The 18650-nt window shown below is 41.6% G+C and overlaps 1 protein-coding gene across 1 annotated transcript in view; it reads right to left on the bottom strand.

Moving 5' to 3' along the window:
- The window catches only part of LOC111582396 (ras-related protein Rab-40C), a 31000-nt gene extending 25945 nt beyond the window's left edge, over positions 1–5055 (bottom strand). Inside the window, exon 1 of the mRNA XM_035957601.2 lies at positions 3595–5055. Coding sequence (XP_035813494.1) covers positions 3595–3736 — 142 coding nt within the window. The 5' untranslated portion in view covers positions 3737–5055. The remainder of the gene's footprint in view (positions 1–3594) is intronic.
- Positions 5056–18650: the final 13595 nt, after the last annotated feature.

Raw genomic sequence — 18650 nt, forward strand, 5'->3', positions numbered from 1 at the left:
AAACCACCCAGTTTTCTACGACAAGTGGGCGAATATCTCTTGATTTTGGATTGGCAGGACGACTGCAAATTGTGTACTTGACGCATGAGACAATCAATTAAGTAATCTGGGAAATAATTATCAGATTTATTAATACTGAAGCTGTTTAACTGCTGCCTCGACAAAATTCACGATGCATCAAATCAACATTGTCACGAATAATTTAATGATTAATATTTAAAAGCAGCTGCTCACCAAACCTTTATATCTCTAAAATAACCATTTTGATGTCATATTTACAGGTTCAGGTCCTGAAATAGGGAATAAAATTGCATTAGTATTAACAAACGAAAGAACATAAGAGTTATTCTATCAAATATGTGGATATGGGTAAAATTGGATTTAGTAGCAGGTCTGACTCACATTTTATCAAAGCATAGTTGCGATAAATATTTGATTAATCAGCTGAATAACTGGCAGCGAATTTGAGTCAAAAACTACCAATTTTTTACTGGCAAGTCGGCAAACATCACAAGATTTTGGGCTGTTTCTCAGATAAGACGAGGCATTTCCACACTGTCTATTTGTTGCATGAAATAATCATTCAACTAATCAGTAGATTTACTGATAATGAAGCGTTTTAACTGCAGCCTCATTTAGAAGAATGACTTGGTCACAATGAGCTTTGCGTTCAGAAACTTCTTGACCTTTGCCTTGGCGTATGGAGCACCATTAGCAAACACCGAGTTGTATTTTTTTTTTTATCATATTAACTGGGTCAGACCCTGAAATAAAGAATAAAACCTCCTGTTACGTCAGGAAATCAAACATTTCACAGCTTAAATGCTGCAGGCCCTTCCGTTTGCAGATCAAACTAAGCACTTTAGACATATGGAGTACCATTAGCAAACTGGACTTTTGTGTCTGAAAATAAATAATGAAAGAAAGTGGGTCGATTAGAAAGCCTGACCACATTAAATAGACCCTCATCGACTCTTTGGCTTGTCATAATCACATTTAACTGCTGCAATGAAACATTTGATTTGGCGACAGCAAACGTGGAAGTCTGCAACTACGCGACCAGAGGGAGGGTCTTCACTTCACTGCCAACAGGCGGCATCAGCCTTTGGCAGAATTCATCAGATAAACGCCAGTGAAAAGAGGGTCGTTCTGCCGACTGATTTCTCATGAACAGTTGCTGTTATTGCTTAAAGGGAGGAGATGGAAATCAACGTAGAAATGACACTCAAGGAGTCATCTGTGGCCGTAAAGACGAGAGCAAACATCTGCTCAGATTTTATCTTTAGGGATCAGTAATTCACCACTTTACAAGCTGGTATCAGTGAATTAAAGTGGAGAAACTGGGATTAATTAGGCCCGTAGGGCTCAAATGCAGTATTATTTTCACTACTGATTCATCTATGATTAATCAGTCAGTTGTTTTGTCTTTAAAATGTCAGAAAATGGTAAAAAGTGTTACGACTACCAAAGTCAAAGACGACAAAAAGTTTTGTCCACAACTCAAAGATATACAGTTTACTGTCACAGAGGAGGAAAGAAGCAAGAAAATATTCACATTTAAGAAGCTGGAATCTGAGAATTTAGCCTTTTTTCTTTAAAAACCTACTCAAATCTATTATCAAAACAGTTAGCAATTGAATAATAGTTGACAACTAAAAGATTAATTATTGCAACCCTAATGTCCTGCTCACAAACACATACAAGCTCCTTCAGATTTAATTGTTTATTCACTAGCTTTTCCTGCCTTTTCTTCTAATATCATTCCAACACATCTTTAAAATCACCTTGCAGATATCTGAAAGTCTCCTGAGTCATGTCTCCTTCCAGTGTTGTGATTTTCACCACAAAACCACACAACGGTAACAGAATGTCTGCAGGGAAAGTGTTCCTTGTGTGTATAGTTACTAAGGACAACCCACATAAATGGATGTACAAAACCTTTTTACATTTCTTCTTTGTGAAAAAAGCCCACGAAGCTACAAATAAGGCACTCATGGGGCTTTTGTTTTGGTGATGTGGCTCTGTCACCGCTAATATGACCGATATTGTTTGTTTATTTTAAAAAATAGATTAGAACAGCACCTCGTATCATGTATTTCAAGTAGGTGCAAGCTTGCAAACGCAGCGATTTAACCTTCAGTGTTCAGTGCTGCAAGTAACTTTCTAGTAAAGTCAAATTCACTTGTATAAATATGTTCAGCAGATAATTCTAACAAACAGGCAAGTCAGTCTACAATGAATGCTTTTCTTACCAACAACCAGGTTTAGGTTCTAGATACAACCCAGAACAGTGTTCAGAACACTGTGCTTGCTCATGCTACTCTGTATGCCGACTTGGAAAATACCTGTTAGGAAATGTAAACGCCTGCAGGATTTTAAGCTGTTTAACCTTTGATTTCCTGACATAAGAGGTTTTATTCTCTAATTTCATGACATACAAATGTTAATCACAAAGATATGCCTTTTAGAAAATATTAACATTAATGGTTATGGTCGTAGGAGTGACAATTGCAATAATGATTCTCTGCGTCATGAACCCCCATTTGACTTCAAATAAATGCCATGAAATCTACTATATTGAACACCATTTTACACGGGGAAGAATTACATTAAAACAGACTAAATCAGCGTGACATGAATTGGCTGTTATGTGTATGGTTTAGGCTAAATTTCCTGGTTTGTGGATGCGAGCGTCTACGATTAATTTACGAGTAAATCAAGGCACTCAGTCGTAATGAGCGTCAAATAATTGGCAACTCATAAGCTGCAATTATGTGAAATTAGAAGCTTATAGAGGCTGCTGGTGTATTGTAAGTAGGAGAAGTATGTTCCAAACCAGTTTTATGACTCATATTTTAGTAGGTTCACTGTAAAACAAAAAGAAATAAGGAATGATTTTATAGTCTAATTCATAATAATGGCCTAAATGCCGCACATGTAATTAATGCTTATGGATTTAAGTGTAATTGTGTTCAAATTAGGCTATTAACAATCGTTCCGTGACGTTAAATAGAATAATCTTCACCTCTTGTTGGACTTCTCCTGGGGTGGAGGTGGGAGTTTGCATTACACAGCAGCAAGAGACACCCAGGTGATCTGAACACCCACTCCCACAGAGAGACCACCTGACTGGGCACGGCTCTGTCAGCCTTCCCCTCCTCAGCATGGAGGATGGAGCCAAGTGGGTGTTCCTGAATACACTAACAAATACAGCAGCTTTTTTACAGTTTGGGAGTAAAAGGAGGAGCCATACTGAGTGGAAAATATTCAATATGAGCGCTATGTAGGTCTGAGGCGCACTGTTTTGCTGCTAGACTCCGAGGTCAATGAATGGCATTGTTTGACAAGTAGCGCAACAACAATGCACATACATTCACCGGCGTCTGAGTCATGTCCACATGAACGCCGTGTGTTATGAGGGTTAGCGTATGTGTTTATAAGGACAGTCATTGTGTGTCCTCCGCCGTCCACACGGCAGCAGCTAGAACGTTCAGGGCTTTTGTGATGAGCGAGCATGACACAACACGAGGAGCCCATCACCACCGCCATCATCATCATCATCATCACAGGTCTGCTGAGGCAGGAGTGACTCACCACTACTGTAAGCGTACGGCGACTCTGCAGATCCATCCTGCAGGCTGTCCAGGATCTCCCCTTTGCCCACGTCGCTGTCTCCGACCAGGAGGAACTTGAGCAGGTAGTCGTAGCTTTTCACTGGGCTGCCCTGGCTGCCCATGGCCACTCACATCTGCGAGGCTGAAGGACGAGTGGCTGAAAACGTGGACGGGACCCTCGTGTACGTTCTCCTTCTTGCTTGAGCCCAAACTAAAAGTCTGTTAGGCCATGAACTTGCAGAGCGGAGGCGCTAAAAGTCTTTGTTTTGCTTCTTCTGGACTGAGCGTAGGTAGGTAATTTTCAGACTTAAAAATAAAGTCTGCAGTCTCAGAGGAATGTCCTGCACGAAAAACAAGCCGGCTGCCAAAAATGTGGTTCTGGAAAGCACAACATTCTTATTGCTGAAGTCAAAGATAAGAGAAATTATAGTTTGGTTAAAGGTGGAGCTCAAAGAGGGGGGAAAAACTGCTATAAAAACATGCAACCAAGACCAAAAAATCCTCATCAAAGGGAGATTAAAAGCTCAGATAACTAAATGTATATCGATGTAAAGAGGAGAATCATGCTGATTGCTGAAGTTTAAGATAAGAGAGAATACAGTTTGGTCAAAGGTGATGTTCACTGGAAACAATAAACTTTTACCCAATGCAAACTGCTAAAAAACAAACATATCCTAGAGGAAATTCTTTCTGCCTCCCAAAAAATTCCTTATCTTGAGGAGGATATTAGTTAATACAGATTAAAATCACAGAAAATCAAAGTGTAACTGAAGCCTGTGAGGCAAAAGCTATGTAAGCAGGAAAATATGCTTATTCTCTGGAATGATAATTATACCGACCTAAGCTGCGGCTGACACTGTGCAAAAATTTAAAAGCAAATATATCTGAGGACGCGAGCTTTATAGTAAGCTAACAAAAACCAGGAGTGTTTTTGTTCCCATTTAAAAGCAGCTTTCTTGCTAAGTTAGCAGGGGAACAACAAGCTAGCACTGCCGGGGAGCTAACAAGCTAGCTTAGCTCTTCTCACTGCCGCTGAACAAACACAAGAAAATATTCAAAGACACTGTCACTGATATACTGACAAAACGTTACGCTTTGTGAGATGACTTCCCGGTGAACAGAGAGAAAAAAAGGAGTGACACTAATTCACGGCGAGCTAAATGCTAACTCGGCTAGCTCAACTTCAACGGACGTTCGTGTAATTTCAGGCCGCCTCGTCTTTCTTTAGATGACAAAGATTCCCGTAACTTCAATGCGTCGCAAATTCTCCAGAAAATTCCCACATGTGCGGCGGGATTTAGAACGCAGCGGGGCTCTTACGTCCAGTCCGAAGCTCCGTAGGTGTCCTCGGTAATCTCAGTCCGCGGCGTTTCCATTTTTCTCCATTATTCTCAGTCATAATCACAGGAGCGTCTCCTCGGCGCCGCGCAACAACACTGAACGAAGCGCTGACAGATCCGCTGCCCCCTCCCTCTCCGGCCCCGCCTCCGAGCTAAACCCCACCTACACCTGTACTTGATTGGGCAATGACTCCGCGGCAACTCGGACAGCTTTTTCCATTGGCTGAGCGAAACGTCCGTCTGGGGCTCGCTGTCAACAACACGCAGATGGCGAGAGGAACAACAAAGATGATTCATGTCTGTGGATGTAAACAGAACAAAGGCACCTTTTCAAGCGGTCAAATCGTGATTAAATTAAAGCTCCGTTTGAAAGTGAAACTCTGACACTCAGAGCGACAACTCTGAGATAAATTAAAGGCGTCATTTCAAGCGGGATTAGTGGACATCTTGGCCGCCTTCTTACGGTCTATTAAAGCGCAGCATATCAGTTTAATCTCGGGGCATCAGCCTGCACATATAAAACAGGTTAAACTGAGATTAAAACAAAATTACATCAATCCTTCCAACTGACATCACTATGTGGAGGCGCTGTCAGGAACATTATGAGCTTAGCAGAACCTGGCAGGCTTCAGATTTTAACCTGATAATTGCACCATCTCCAAGTTAAAAGTGACTTAAATGTGCTTGAAGTCAGCTCACTTGATCCACACTAATATTGCAGAGAGTGCAGAACAGTTCTATGTGCTTTGCAATTAGTTTGATTTTTGAAGATTGTTTGCTATAATCAAAGGTGGGTCCTGCAACAACCCTGCATCTTATAGGATATTAATGCTCATTTTAATCTTTAATTATAGCTTATGTGTTAGTAATTATTAAAAACAGGACTTTTTAGGACTGTCAGTGCTGACAGGATTGGCTTCTCCAGATCCATTTTCTATGTCTCTATAGAAAAGTCTTTAAAATCTGTTACATCTTTAGTTCAGAGGAGAGCTTATTCCATTCTGTTATTGCTTTATTCTTCAAAATGTCTCAAAATTTGTCCAAAATGACAAAAACTGGACAAAATGATAAAGAATCTGTCCAAACTGTCTTGAAACTTCTCCAAAATGATTAAAAATTTATCCAAAATGACAAAAATGGTCCAAAACACTTTGAAATTCTTTCCAATTTCTCAAAATTGATCCAAAATGACAAAAAAATTTAAAAACTGACAAAAAAAAGCTCAAAACTGTCTTGAAACTTACTCAGAATGTCTCAAATTTTGTCTAAAATGGCAAAAAAAATGTTAAAAATGTCTTGAAACCTTTTCAAAAATAAATAAAGATGATTTATTCATTATCTAGAGCTGCTCCTGCTGAACTCTAAAATGTCTCTAAACACTCAGCAGATGAACACGAGTCTTCATGCACTGATAGCATCTGAGGAACTGAACACTCAGTGGATTACTGATAATTAGGGTCCGAGCACCGACTGGTGCGAAGACCCTATTGGAATGCAAGGAATTATTTATTATTATTATTATTATTATTATTATTATTATTATTATTATTATTATTATTATTATTATTATTATTATTATTATTATTATCATTCTTTTCCGGACTTTTGAATTGCCTTTTTGGCGGCCTTATCATACCCCAAAACGCATCAAACGTGGCATGCTCATCAGGCCTCGCGAAAAATTTGATATTTTATGGGAGTTGCGCATGTGTGTGGCAAAATGGCTCCAGAGCGCCCCCTGGAAAATTGAAAATTTGGTCATTAGGCCAACTTGCACGATGTTTCATGTACAGCTACAAAATTTTGTATGCATATTCAGCACATCAGGAAACCCAAAAAAGTCAATCATGACCACGCCCTAACACCAACAGGAAGTCGGCCATCTTGAATTAGCTGTAAATTTTTCAAAATTAATAACTCATCGGGGATAAGTCCGACAGACGTCAAATTTGGCCAATATATGCAAACACGCGACCTGATGAAAAATTATCAAAATGTTCATTTCATTTCAAAGGGCGTGGCCATGGCGACTCCCAAAAAAATGGATCCTTCACCATGAAACAGGAAGTGGTGTCTAACTCAGCTGTACATGGTCCAATCTGCCTCAAATTTGACATGTGTGATCAATGTCCAGCCCTGACAATATCCATGTGGTTATATACATTCACAGTCATAAGCGCCACCTTGTGGTAGCAGGAAATTGACATTTTTTCACACTTTGATGTACTATTCTTAGCACGTTGATCAGATTCACCTCAAATGTGGTAACATAAGCCTGAACACATTGATGATGATTCCCAAAGAAAATGGTGACTCGTCGTCAAGGGGCGTGTCTGTGGCGGCGCGGCGAATTTCGATTTCTCGCCATAAAAATTTAATTATTAATATCTCAGCTGGAAATGATCCAATCCGGACCAAACTTGATGTGAATGGACACCAGTCCGGTTCTGAACACATCCACATTCATAAATTTAGAAATACTCATAGCGCCACCTATTGGCAACAGGAAGAAATTGTCATTACATTTGCACGTGCCATTGCCTGATACTTTGTCATATGATTCTGAAAATTGGTCAGGTGAGTGACCACACATTGACGATGGCACAGTGTGAAGATTTTGACGATTCATAAAACACTGTTGCCCGTGGCAACGTATCGTTGCCGGAATAAACAAAGTACTTTTTGACAGGTTAAAAATGCTCAAATGCTCGCCCAAAATTACCACACATATCTGGACCGGCAACCCATTTCAGATTTTAGGGAAACTGCACATGTGTTTGGCAAAATGGTTCCATAGCGCCACCTGGAAAATTTCAAACATTTACTACGGCCAGTACGTGTCACCTAGAATTATGAAACTTGGTAGGCATATGTAACTCGTCAAGACACACCAAATGTAATTGACAGCCATGCCCAAAACCCAACAGGAAGTCGGCCATTTTGAATTATATGTCATACGTTTTGACGATTTTGGGTCATTTTTGTACATTTTCAAAAGCTATAAAACTCACATAGCGTAACACCGAGAGAGCTGAAATTCGGCCAGGATGTAGTCCAGGCATGGGTGATCAAAAGTTATCAAAATGCTCACCTTAAGTCTGAGGGCGTGGCCATGGCGGCCTCGTGAATTTTGATGCTTCGCCATGAAACATCAACTACTGTGTAACTGCCCTAAACATGCTCCAATCTGCCTCAAACTTTACAGGTGTGATCAGAGTCCAGTCCTGATCACATCCATAGGCCGACATAAACTCTCGGTCGCAGCGCCACCTGGAGGTTGGAAGGAAATGCTCTATAACTAGCCTGGACATGGTCCGATCTGCCTGAAATTTTACGTGTGATCAGAGTCTGACCCTGATCACATCCATAGGCCAATAATACACTCCTCGGTCGCAGCGCCACCTGGTGGATGGACAGGAATGCTCTAGAAGTAGCCTGAATATGCTCCAATCTGCCTGAAATTTTGGCACGTGTGATCAGAGTCCAGCCCTCATCGCATCCATAGGCCGACATGCACTCTCGGTCGCAGCGCCACCTGGTGGATGTGCGTGGATTCGCCGACCAGCAAGGATGCGAGGGACCCGTCCAACGCTGCTTGCAGCTTTAGTTTACTTTTTGATCGCAACAACTTGTCAAGATATGGAAATGATTTTAATTTGATATTCATTTCCACGTGTAGTAATCCTGACACCACAGCATACAAAACTAAACAGGAACTATTAAGGAAGAAGTTTCGGTTATCTCCTGCCTTGTAAAATGGAGAAAATTTATTTTTAAAAAATGCATAAAAGTTTTCTTGGTGCATGAAGCTGAGGCTGCTGACTGACCTTATATTGCACAATGTTCAATGTCTTTAAATATTTTCAGAGTAAGGATTCATCTGTCGATCTATCTATACCTGAAACCTGATCCTCTGTATATAGTCTTCTACATGTTTGTTGTTTTTTTTTTTAAGAATAAAGTCATCTGTATATAATGCTATGGGCAATTTTTGCACCGTTTTTTTCTTATTTATTCTTGCACTGCCTTTATACTCTTATACTTTCTCCTTTCCTAAGGAAGAAGTTTCGGTTATTTCCCCAGTTATGTTTGAAATGTAACATTACTTCTTCAGCTCAGTGCATCAGTGATCATATTGGTTTAGTGGTTGGAAGTCAATAAAACATTAGCGTCAGTCAAATTGAATGCGTCAGTGGATGGAAGTGGTGGTTGCCTTGTGCTGCTCTTCACTTCACTGCAGCTCCATGGCTCCATCTGCTGGACGGACAGAAGTGCAGCAGCTGATGGCAGCTTCTTTGACCTCACGCTGCTGTCAGACCCACAGATTAGGGTTTATTTCAGATATATATAATAGAAAATAGTAATTAAAAAATAAGCTGATGTTGTATTTTTGCAGCAGTGAGTTTTACAGGGTTAAGAGCAACCAGTCAAAGGTTATTACTGAGGATTTTAAACAAAAACATTCAGGCAAACAGTTAACATCATAGGGTGCCTGACATGTTTGTTTTTTTTCCGGGTCGATACAGATTTTTTTTGTAATCAAGGAGATCAATAACCAAGATTTGGAATCACTACACATTTGCAGAAAAAATAAAGTTTTTGAACAGCACATAAAGTTAAGTTAAAATTAAAATAATCACGAGTTGCAGCCTTTGCTTATTTATGTTTTACATGCTGAAGTTGTCCTTCAGTGTTTCACTGATCAGATTGTGCTGTGGGCAGGAACAAGATCAGAGGGAGGCAGCTGCAGCAGACCCAAAGTAGTTTCACATTCATTTATCTGATCAGATTTCAGGGGGCTTTTTTTTTTTTTTTTTTTTTTTTTAAGAAATGGGACCAATAATTGAAAACATGCTAAATATCAGATGGGATCATTGGTGTCACAGGACATCTGCAGACACAGGTCAAAGATTACAAGGAGTTTATTTAACGAATGAAACTAAAACCAACACAGAAAGGATAACTAAACCAAGGTGAAAACAAAAAGGGGAAACCAGACTAATTGTAGGAGAAAGGTTCTGGTTTCAAAGTCTGTGGTCTGGCAGAGAGCGGAAGAAAGAAGAACCGGGCCTTCGTGGATTAAGGTGATTGAGAACAGGTGAATCAACCCCCACATCTGTGAGAGAGATGGATGGATGGATGGATAGATAGGTAGGGAGGTAGATGGACCATAGATAGATGGATGGATAGGTAGATCCTGCAGTGGGGAAATTTTCAGTGTGGCAGTAGCAGATAGGAAAAAAAGTTAAAAAAAAAAAAAAGCAGCACTCAGTGCACAGATATAAATAGATGCTTTCTCCTTAGAGAAGAAATAGAAATGCTTGTAAAAAAAAAAAACCTGTGAAATTGCACATATTGACTTATTTACATTTTATTGCAGTTACTTCATGGGTGATCTGAACTACTGGGAGCAGGCTTGATTGAACACAGTCTGACTGTTGCAGGAAGGAAGGACCTCCTTCAAACATCGTGGGTGAAGCAGTCTGTCCCTGAAGGAGCTGCCGGTGATGGTCCTGTTTCCTGCAGGGGGTGGGAGATGTCCTCCATGATAGACAACAGCTTTGTCATCATCCTCCTGTCTACCACCAGCCCAGGACAGAGCTTGCTTTCTTAACCAGTTTCTTTAGTCTCTTCCTGTCTGCAGCCGTGATGCTGCTGCTCCAGCAGACCAGTCCATACAGGATGGCTGATACCACCACACAACCATAAAAGGTCCTCAGAATTGCTCCCTGCACCCCGAAGGACCTCAGTTTCCTGAGCAGGTGAAGTCTGTTCTGACCTTTCTTACACCGTGCGTTGGTGTTCTATCTCTAGACATGTTTGAATGTCTTTATCAATAAATGGTCAAACATATGTTGAGTGTCAGCTCAGCTCTTTGTTCCATACATGTAAATGTTCCTATGTGATTGGTGTCTTGCAGTCAGAGTGTAAAGAATTGAAGCTGTCAGAGGCTTTCTGTGGTGAAGAGGCTGCAGGACATCAGCTGCTCCAACAGGTGAAGCCTTTGTTCTTTGGCTCCAACCAGAAGCAGCAATAAATCAGCATGAGCTGCAGCTTATCCACCTCATAGAGTGTATAATAAAGAAACAAGAGGTTTTAGTTGATAGCTGTCGCTAGCAGTGTGTTGTTCAGGTTGTGAGGAGAAGTAAAAAGCTTACAGCACCTGGTATTCCCAGGTAGTCTCCCATCCAAATACTAACCAGGCCCAACCCTGCTTAGTTTTGCAGAGCAGATGAGATCAGGTGTATTCAGTCTCAGAAACAAACCTCACATGATTCAGATCTCCACTCACACCTTTTATTTGTCATTTGGTTGCGCCAGTAATAATTGATAGCATTATTTAAGCAAAGTTAGAGCAACATCTTGTAGGACAGGTGGTGTAGAGGTAAGTTTTTTTGCCTCCCCGGTACCTTAGTACCTTTATTATCTTCACTTCCTTAATACTTTTGTGTACCATCATTTACGAAAACTAACAGCTACACCCAGTAGGAAGGATAGTGCAGTGGTAAGTTATCTGCCTCTCATCCAGGAGGTCCTTGGTTTGAATTCAGCTCAAGGCTCTTTTTACACTTTGGCTGCATGACAACCTCTTGCAACCATCATTACAACAAACTCCACCAGGGACCTTGTGTGACAGATAGCTCACACAGAGGGTGTGTGTCTGTCATGTGGATGGTCATGGTTCGAATCCCCGCTGTGGTGTGGAGTGTCACTGGACTGGATCGGATCCTGGAAAAAAGGAAAACAAGGAGATTTACCCATAAGCGCGTGGCCATGGCGACTCCCAAAAAAATGGATCCTTCGCCATGAAACAGGAAGTGGTGTCTAACTCAGCTGTACATGGTCCAATCTGCCTGAAATTTGACATGTGTGATCAATGTCCAGCCCTGACAATATCCATGTGGTTATATACATTCACAGTCATAGCGCCACCTTGTGGTAGCAGGAAATTGACATTTTTCACACTTTGATGTACTATTCTTAGCACGTTGATCAGATTCACCTCAAATGTGGTAACATAAGCCTGAACACATTGATGATGATTCCCAAAGAAAATGGTGACTCGTCGTCAAGGGGCGTGTCTGTGGCGGCGCGGCGAATTTCGATTTCTCGCCATAAAAATTGAATTATTAATATCTCAGCTGGAAATGATCCAATCCGGACCAAACTTGATGTGATGGACACCAGTCCGGTTCTGAACACATCCACATTCATAAATTTAGAAATACTCATAGCGCCACCTATTGGCAACAGGAAGAAATTGTCATTACATTTGCACGTGCCATTGCCTGATACTTTGTCATATGATTCTGAAAATTGGTCAGGTGAGTGACCACACATTGACGATGGCACAGTGTGAAGATTTTGACGATTCATAAAACGCTGTTGCCGTGGCAACGTATCGTTGCCGGAATAAACAAAGTACTTTTTGACAGGTTAAAAATGCTCAAATGCTCGCCAAAATTACCACACATATCTGGACCGGCAACCCATTTCAGATTTTAGGGAAACTGCACATGTGTTTGGCAAAATGGCTCCATAGCGCCACCTGGAAAATTTCAAACATTTACTACGGCCAGTACGTGTCACCTAGAATTATGAAACTTGGTAGGCATATGTAACTCGTCAAGACACACCAAAATGTAATTGACAGCCATGCCCAAAACCCAACAGGAAGTCGGCCATTTTGAATTATATGTCATACGTTTTGACGATTTTGGGTCATTTTTGTACATTTTCAAAAGCTATAAACTCACATAGCGTAACACCGAGAGAGCTGAAATTCGGCCAGGATGTAGTCCAGGCATGGGTGATCAAAAGTTATCAAAATGCTCACCTTAAGTCTGAGGGCGTGGCCATGGCGGCCTCGTGAATTTTGATGCTTCGCCATGAAACATCAACTGCTGTGTAACTGCCCTAAACATGCTCCAATCTGCCTCAAACTTTACAGGTGTGATCAGAGTCCAGTCCTGATCACATCCATAGGCCGACATAAACTCTCGGTCGCAGCGCCACCTGGTGGTTGGAAGGAAATGCTCTATAACTAGCCTGGACATGGTCCGATCTGCCTGAAATTTTACGTGTGATCAGAGTCTGACCCTGATCACATCCATAGGCCAATATACACTCTCGGTCGCAGCGCCACCTGGTGGATGGACAGGAAAAGCTCTAGAAGTAGCCTGAATATGCTCCAATCTGCCTGAAATTTTGCACGTGTGATCAGAGTCCAGCCCTCATCGCATCCATAGGCCGACATGCACTCTCGGTCGCAGCGCCACCTGGTGGATGTGCGTGGATTCGCCGACCAGCAAGGATGCGAGGACCCGTCCAACGCTGCTTGCAGCTTTAGTTTACTTTTTGATCGCAACAACTTGTCAAGATATGGAAATGATTTTAATTTGATATTCATTTCCACGTGTAGTAATCCTGACACCACAGCATACAAACTAAACAGGAACTATTAAGGAAGAAGTTTCGGTTATCTCCCTGCCTTGTAAATGGAGAAAATTTATTTTTAAAAAATGCATAAAAGTTTTCTTGGTGCATGAACTGAGGCTGCTGACTGACCTTATATTGCACAATGTTCAATGTCTTTAAATATTTTCACAGTAAGGATTCATCTGTCGATCTATCTATACCTGAAACCTGATCCTCTGTATATAGTCTTCTACATGTTTGTTGTTTTTTTTTTTAAGAATAAAGTCATCTGTATATAATGCTATGGGCAATTTTTGCACCGTTTTTTTCTTATTTATTCTTGCACTGCCTTTATACTCTTATACTTTCTCCTTTCCTAAGGAAGAAGTTTCGGTTATTTCCCCAGTTATGTTTGAAATGTAACATTACTTCTTCAGCTCAGTGCATCAGTGATCATATTGGTTTAGTGGTTGGAAGTCAATAAAACATTAGCGTCAGTCAAATTGAATGCGTCAGTGGATGGAAGTGGTGGTTGCCTTGTGCTGCTCTTCACTTGACTGCAGCTCCATGGCTCCATCTGCTGGACGGACAGAAGTGCAGCAGCTGATGGCAGCTTCTTTGACCTCACGCTGCTGTCAGACCCACAGATTAGGGTTTATTTCAGATATATATAATAGAAAATAGTAATTAAAAAATAAGCTGATGTTGTATTTTTGCAGCAGTGAGTTTTACAGGGTTAAGAGCAACCAGTCAAAGGTTATTACTGAGGATTTTAAACAAAAACATTCAGGCAAACAGTTAACATCATAGGGTGCCTGACATGTTTGTTTTTTTTCCGGGTCGATACAGATTTTTTTTGTAATCAAGGAGATCAATAACCAAGATTTGGAATCACTACACATTTGCAGAAAAAATAAAGTTTTTGAACAGCACATAAAGTTAAGTTAAAATTAAAATAATCACGAGTTGCAGCCTTTGCTTATTTATGTTTTACATGCTGAAGTTGTCCTTCAGTGTTTCACTGATCAGATTGTGCTGTGGGCAGGAACAAGATCAGAGGGAGGCAGCTGCAGCAGACCCAAAGTAGTTTCACATTCATTTATCTGATCAGATTTCAGGGGGCTTTTTTTTTTTTTTTTTTTTTTTTTTAAGAAATGGGACCAATAATTGAAAACATGCTAAATATCAGATGGGATCATTGGTGTCACAGGACATCTGCAGACACAGGTCAAAGATTACAAGGAGTTTATTTAACGAATGAAACTAAAACCAACACAGAAAGGATAACTAAACCAAGGTGAAAACAAAAAGGGGAAACCAGACTAATTGTAGGAGAAAGGTTCTGGTTTCAAAGTCTGTGGTCTGGCAGAGAGCGGAAGAAAGAAGAACCGGGCCTTCGTGGATTAAGGTGATTGAGAACAGGTGAATCAACCCCCACATCTGTGAGAGAGATGGATGGATGGATGGATGGATGGATAGATAGGTAGGGAGGTAGATGGACCATAGATAGATGGATGGATAGGTAGATCCTGCAGTGGGGAAATTTTCAGTGTGGCAGTAGCAGATAGGAAAAAAAGTTAAAAAAAAAAAAAAGCAGCACTCAGTGCACAGATATAAATAGATGCTTTCTCCTTAGAGAAGAAATAGAAATGCTTGTAAAAAAAAAAAACCCTGTGAAATTGCACATATTGACTTATTTACATTTTATTGCAGTTACTTCATGGGTGATCTGAACTACTGGGAGCAGGCTTGATTGAACACAGTCTGACTGTTGCAGGAAGGAAGGACCTCCTTCAAACATCGTGGGTGAAGCAGTCTGTCCCTGAAGGAGCTGCCGGTGATGGTCCTGTTTCCTGCAGGGGGTGGGAGATGTCCTCCATGATAGACAACAGCTTTGTCATCATCCTCCTGTCTACCACCAGCCCAGGACAGAGCTTGCTTTCTTAACCAGTTTCTTTAGTCTCTTCCTGTCTGCAGCCGTGATGCTGCTGCTCCAGCAGACCAGTCCATACAGGATGGCTGATACCACCACACAACCATAAAAGGTCCTCAGAATTGCTCCCTGCACCCCGAAGGACCTCAGTTTCCTGAGCAGGTGAAGTCTGTTCTGACCTTTCTTACACCGTGCGTTGGTGTTCTATCTCTAGACATGTTTGAATGTCTTTATCAATAAATGGCTCAAACATATGTTGAGTGTCAGCTCAGCTCTTTGTTCCATACATGTAAATGTTCCTATGTGATTGGTGTCTTGCAGTCAGAGTGTAAAGAATTGAAGCTGTCAGAGGCTTTCTGTGGTGAAGAGGCTGCAGGACATCAGCTGCTCCAACAGGTGAAGCCTTTGTTCTTTGGCTCCAACCAGAAGCAGCAATAAATCAGCATGAGCTGCAGCTTATCCACCTCATAGAGTGTATAATAAAGAAACCAAGAGGTTTTAGTTGATAGCTGTCGCTAGCAGTGTGTTGTTCAGGTTGTGAGGAGAAGTAAAAAGCTTACAGCACCTGGTATTCCCAGGTAGTCTCCCATCCAAATACTAACCAGGCCCAACCCTGCTTAGTTTTGCAGAGCAGATGAGATCAGGTGTATTCAGTCTCAGAAACAAACCTCACATGATTCAGATCTCCACTCACACCTTTTATTTGTCATTTGGTTGCGCCAGTAATAATTGATAGCATTATTTAAGCAAAGTTAGAGCAACATCTTGTAGGACAGGTGGTGTAGAGGTAAGTTTTTTTGCCTCCCCGGTACCTTAGTACCTTTATTATCTTCACTTCCTTAATACTTTTGTGTACCATCATTTACGAAAACTAACAGCTACACCCAGTAGGAAGGATAGTGCAGTGGTAAGTTATCTGCCTCTCATCCAGGAGGTCCTTGGTTTGAATTCAGCTCAAGGCTCTTTTTACACTTTGGCTGCATGACAACCTCTTGCAACCATCATTACAACAAACTCCACCAGGGACCTTGTGTGACAGATAGCTCACACAGAGGGTGTGTGTCTGTCATGTGGATGGTCATGGTTCGAATCCCCGCTGTGGTGTGGAGTGTCACTGGACTGGATCGGATCCTGGAAAAAAGGAAAACAAGGAGATTTACCCATAAGCAAGGCACGAAGGCACGAAGGCACGAAGGCACGAAGGCACGAAGGCACGAAGGCACGAAGGCACGAAGGCACGAAGGCACGAAGGCACGAAGGCACGAAGGCACGAAGGCACGAAGGCACGAAGGCACGAAGGCACGAAGGCACGAAGGCACGAAGGCACGAAGGCACGAAGGCACGAAGGCACGAAGGCACGAAGGCACGAAGGCACGAAGGCACGAAGGCACGAAGGCACGAAGGCACGAAGGCACGAAGGCACGAAGGCACGAAGGCACGAAGGCACGAAGGCACGAAGGCACGAAGGCACGAAGGCACGAAGGCACGAAGGCACGAAGGCACGAAGGCACGAAGGCACGAAGGCACGAAGGCACGAAGGCACGAAGGCACGAAGGCACGAAGGCACGAAGGCACGAAGGCACGAAGGCACGAAGGCACGAAGGCACGAAGGCACGAAGGCACGAAAAGATTTTTGGCAAATTTTGCCCAAATGTAAAAAAAAAGCTTGAGCAGGGTGGGGGATCAAACCTGCACTCTCCAGGTTCCAAGCCACCACCACTACCTCTGGACTACCAGTCCTACATACCCAAATACAGGCTTTTCTTCTATTCCTCAAGGCGGTGACATCAACACTGAAAGAAAAAAAAACAATCCACAAAATCAAAAAAAGAAGATAATCTACCTACAACTTTTAAAGAACACGCTAAAAAACACAATACTAAAAAGTCACACTCTTCTCCTCATCACTCATTTTTACATTTTAACACAATTTCAAAGCCACACAAATCACATTCTTCATGTCAAATCACTTCTCTTCACTACAAATGGGAGAGAACAGCAAACAAATAAAATACAACTTATGGCTTAAATATCTTCAAAATCTCTTTGCTATTCCTCTACATTCAAATTCCTCAACACCACTCAACAATCACCTGCAGGATCTCTTACTTCTTTCTTAGCTCTGACAAAACATCTTCAAGACTCTGAGAAGACAACTCATTTTCAACACATTTGCTGCTTCGTCTAAGTGTCCACACACATCTCCAGTCATCCACAGGCCTCACCACTGATCAGCTGCACAAACTTACATGTTAAACTTCTCCAAAGATAAAATACAGGCCCTTCTGTCTGATCACAACTTTTACTGGTGGCTCATATTTCAAGTTCATTTCCTTGCAAAGTCTTTATTTTGGATTAAAGTGGGATCTGTGACAGGGCAGATCACTTGTTTATTCTTAGCATTTGGATTTCACTGACATTCCTGTCATGTAGAAAAATAGAAATATCTTTGCATTGATTCAGCTAAACTAACTGCAGACACTGAGAGGCGTAAAGTTCAACAAATGCTGTTTTTATTTACTTCACTGGTGACATCAGTAGATGCTTGCAGTGAAACCACCACTGCAAATATTTATGCATTTAAGTATTACAACTGAAAACTCCCTACAAACGTCCACTTCTAACACCACAAACATTGTCCAGAGGAAATGATATTAGCTGAACATAAAAACATGTAAAACAGCTCTGATGCTTTCATCCTGAGCTCCACTCAAACATTTCACTGTGCAGCAGCTCAGCAGTTTGTTTAAGAAAAGCATTTAGGTTCAATCTGTGAAGCCCAAAACCCACCAGCTTTGAAAAATGACACCATTTACCAGAGTCACAAACTGTAAAAACAGAAGGAATTGTTGGATTTTCTATGTGAATGTGTCGCCTCTCTAGTTAACTCACGCGGTTACGTCTCCATCCTGACGCTGCTCTGCTGGACCGGAGCTTCTGGACCAGCCGGGTGGACCTTCCTTCACAGATCTTCCCGGTGGGAGTGATTCTGAGTCGGCCTTGGTTGACTGCAAACTCCTTAAAATGGACACATGAGAGGAAATCGTGGACAAATCGATACAACAGCTTGTTCGGTTTGTCCTGTTCTTAAATGGTTAGAAAACTGCTGAGAGCTCTCAGTTCAATTCAATTTTCAATTCAATTTTATTTATATAGCGCCAATTACAGTCAAATTGTCTCGAGACGCTTTACAGAACCCATATGCCTGACCCCCAGAGCAAGCCAAAAGGCGACAGTGGCAAGGAAAACACCCTTTTAACAGGGAAAAAAACCTCGAGCAGAACCCGGCTCTAATGTGGGGGGAACCATCTGCCTGCTGGCCGGGCGGGTTGAGAGGGACAGAAG

This window comes from Amphiprion ocellaris, chromosome 19, assembly GCF_022539595.1.
Source record: "Amphiprion ocellaris isolate individual 3 ecotype Okinawa chromosome 19, ASM2253959v1, whole genome shotgun sequence".
Lineage (NCBI taxonomy): Eukaryota > Metazoa > Chordata > Actinopteri > Pomacentridae > Amphiprion > Amphiprion ocellaris.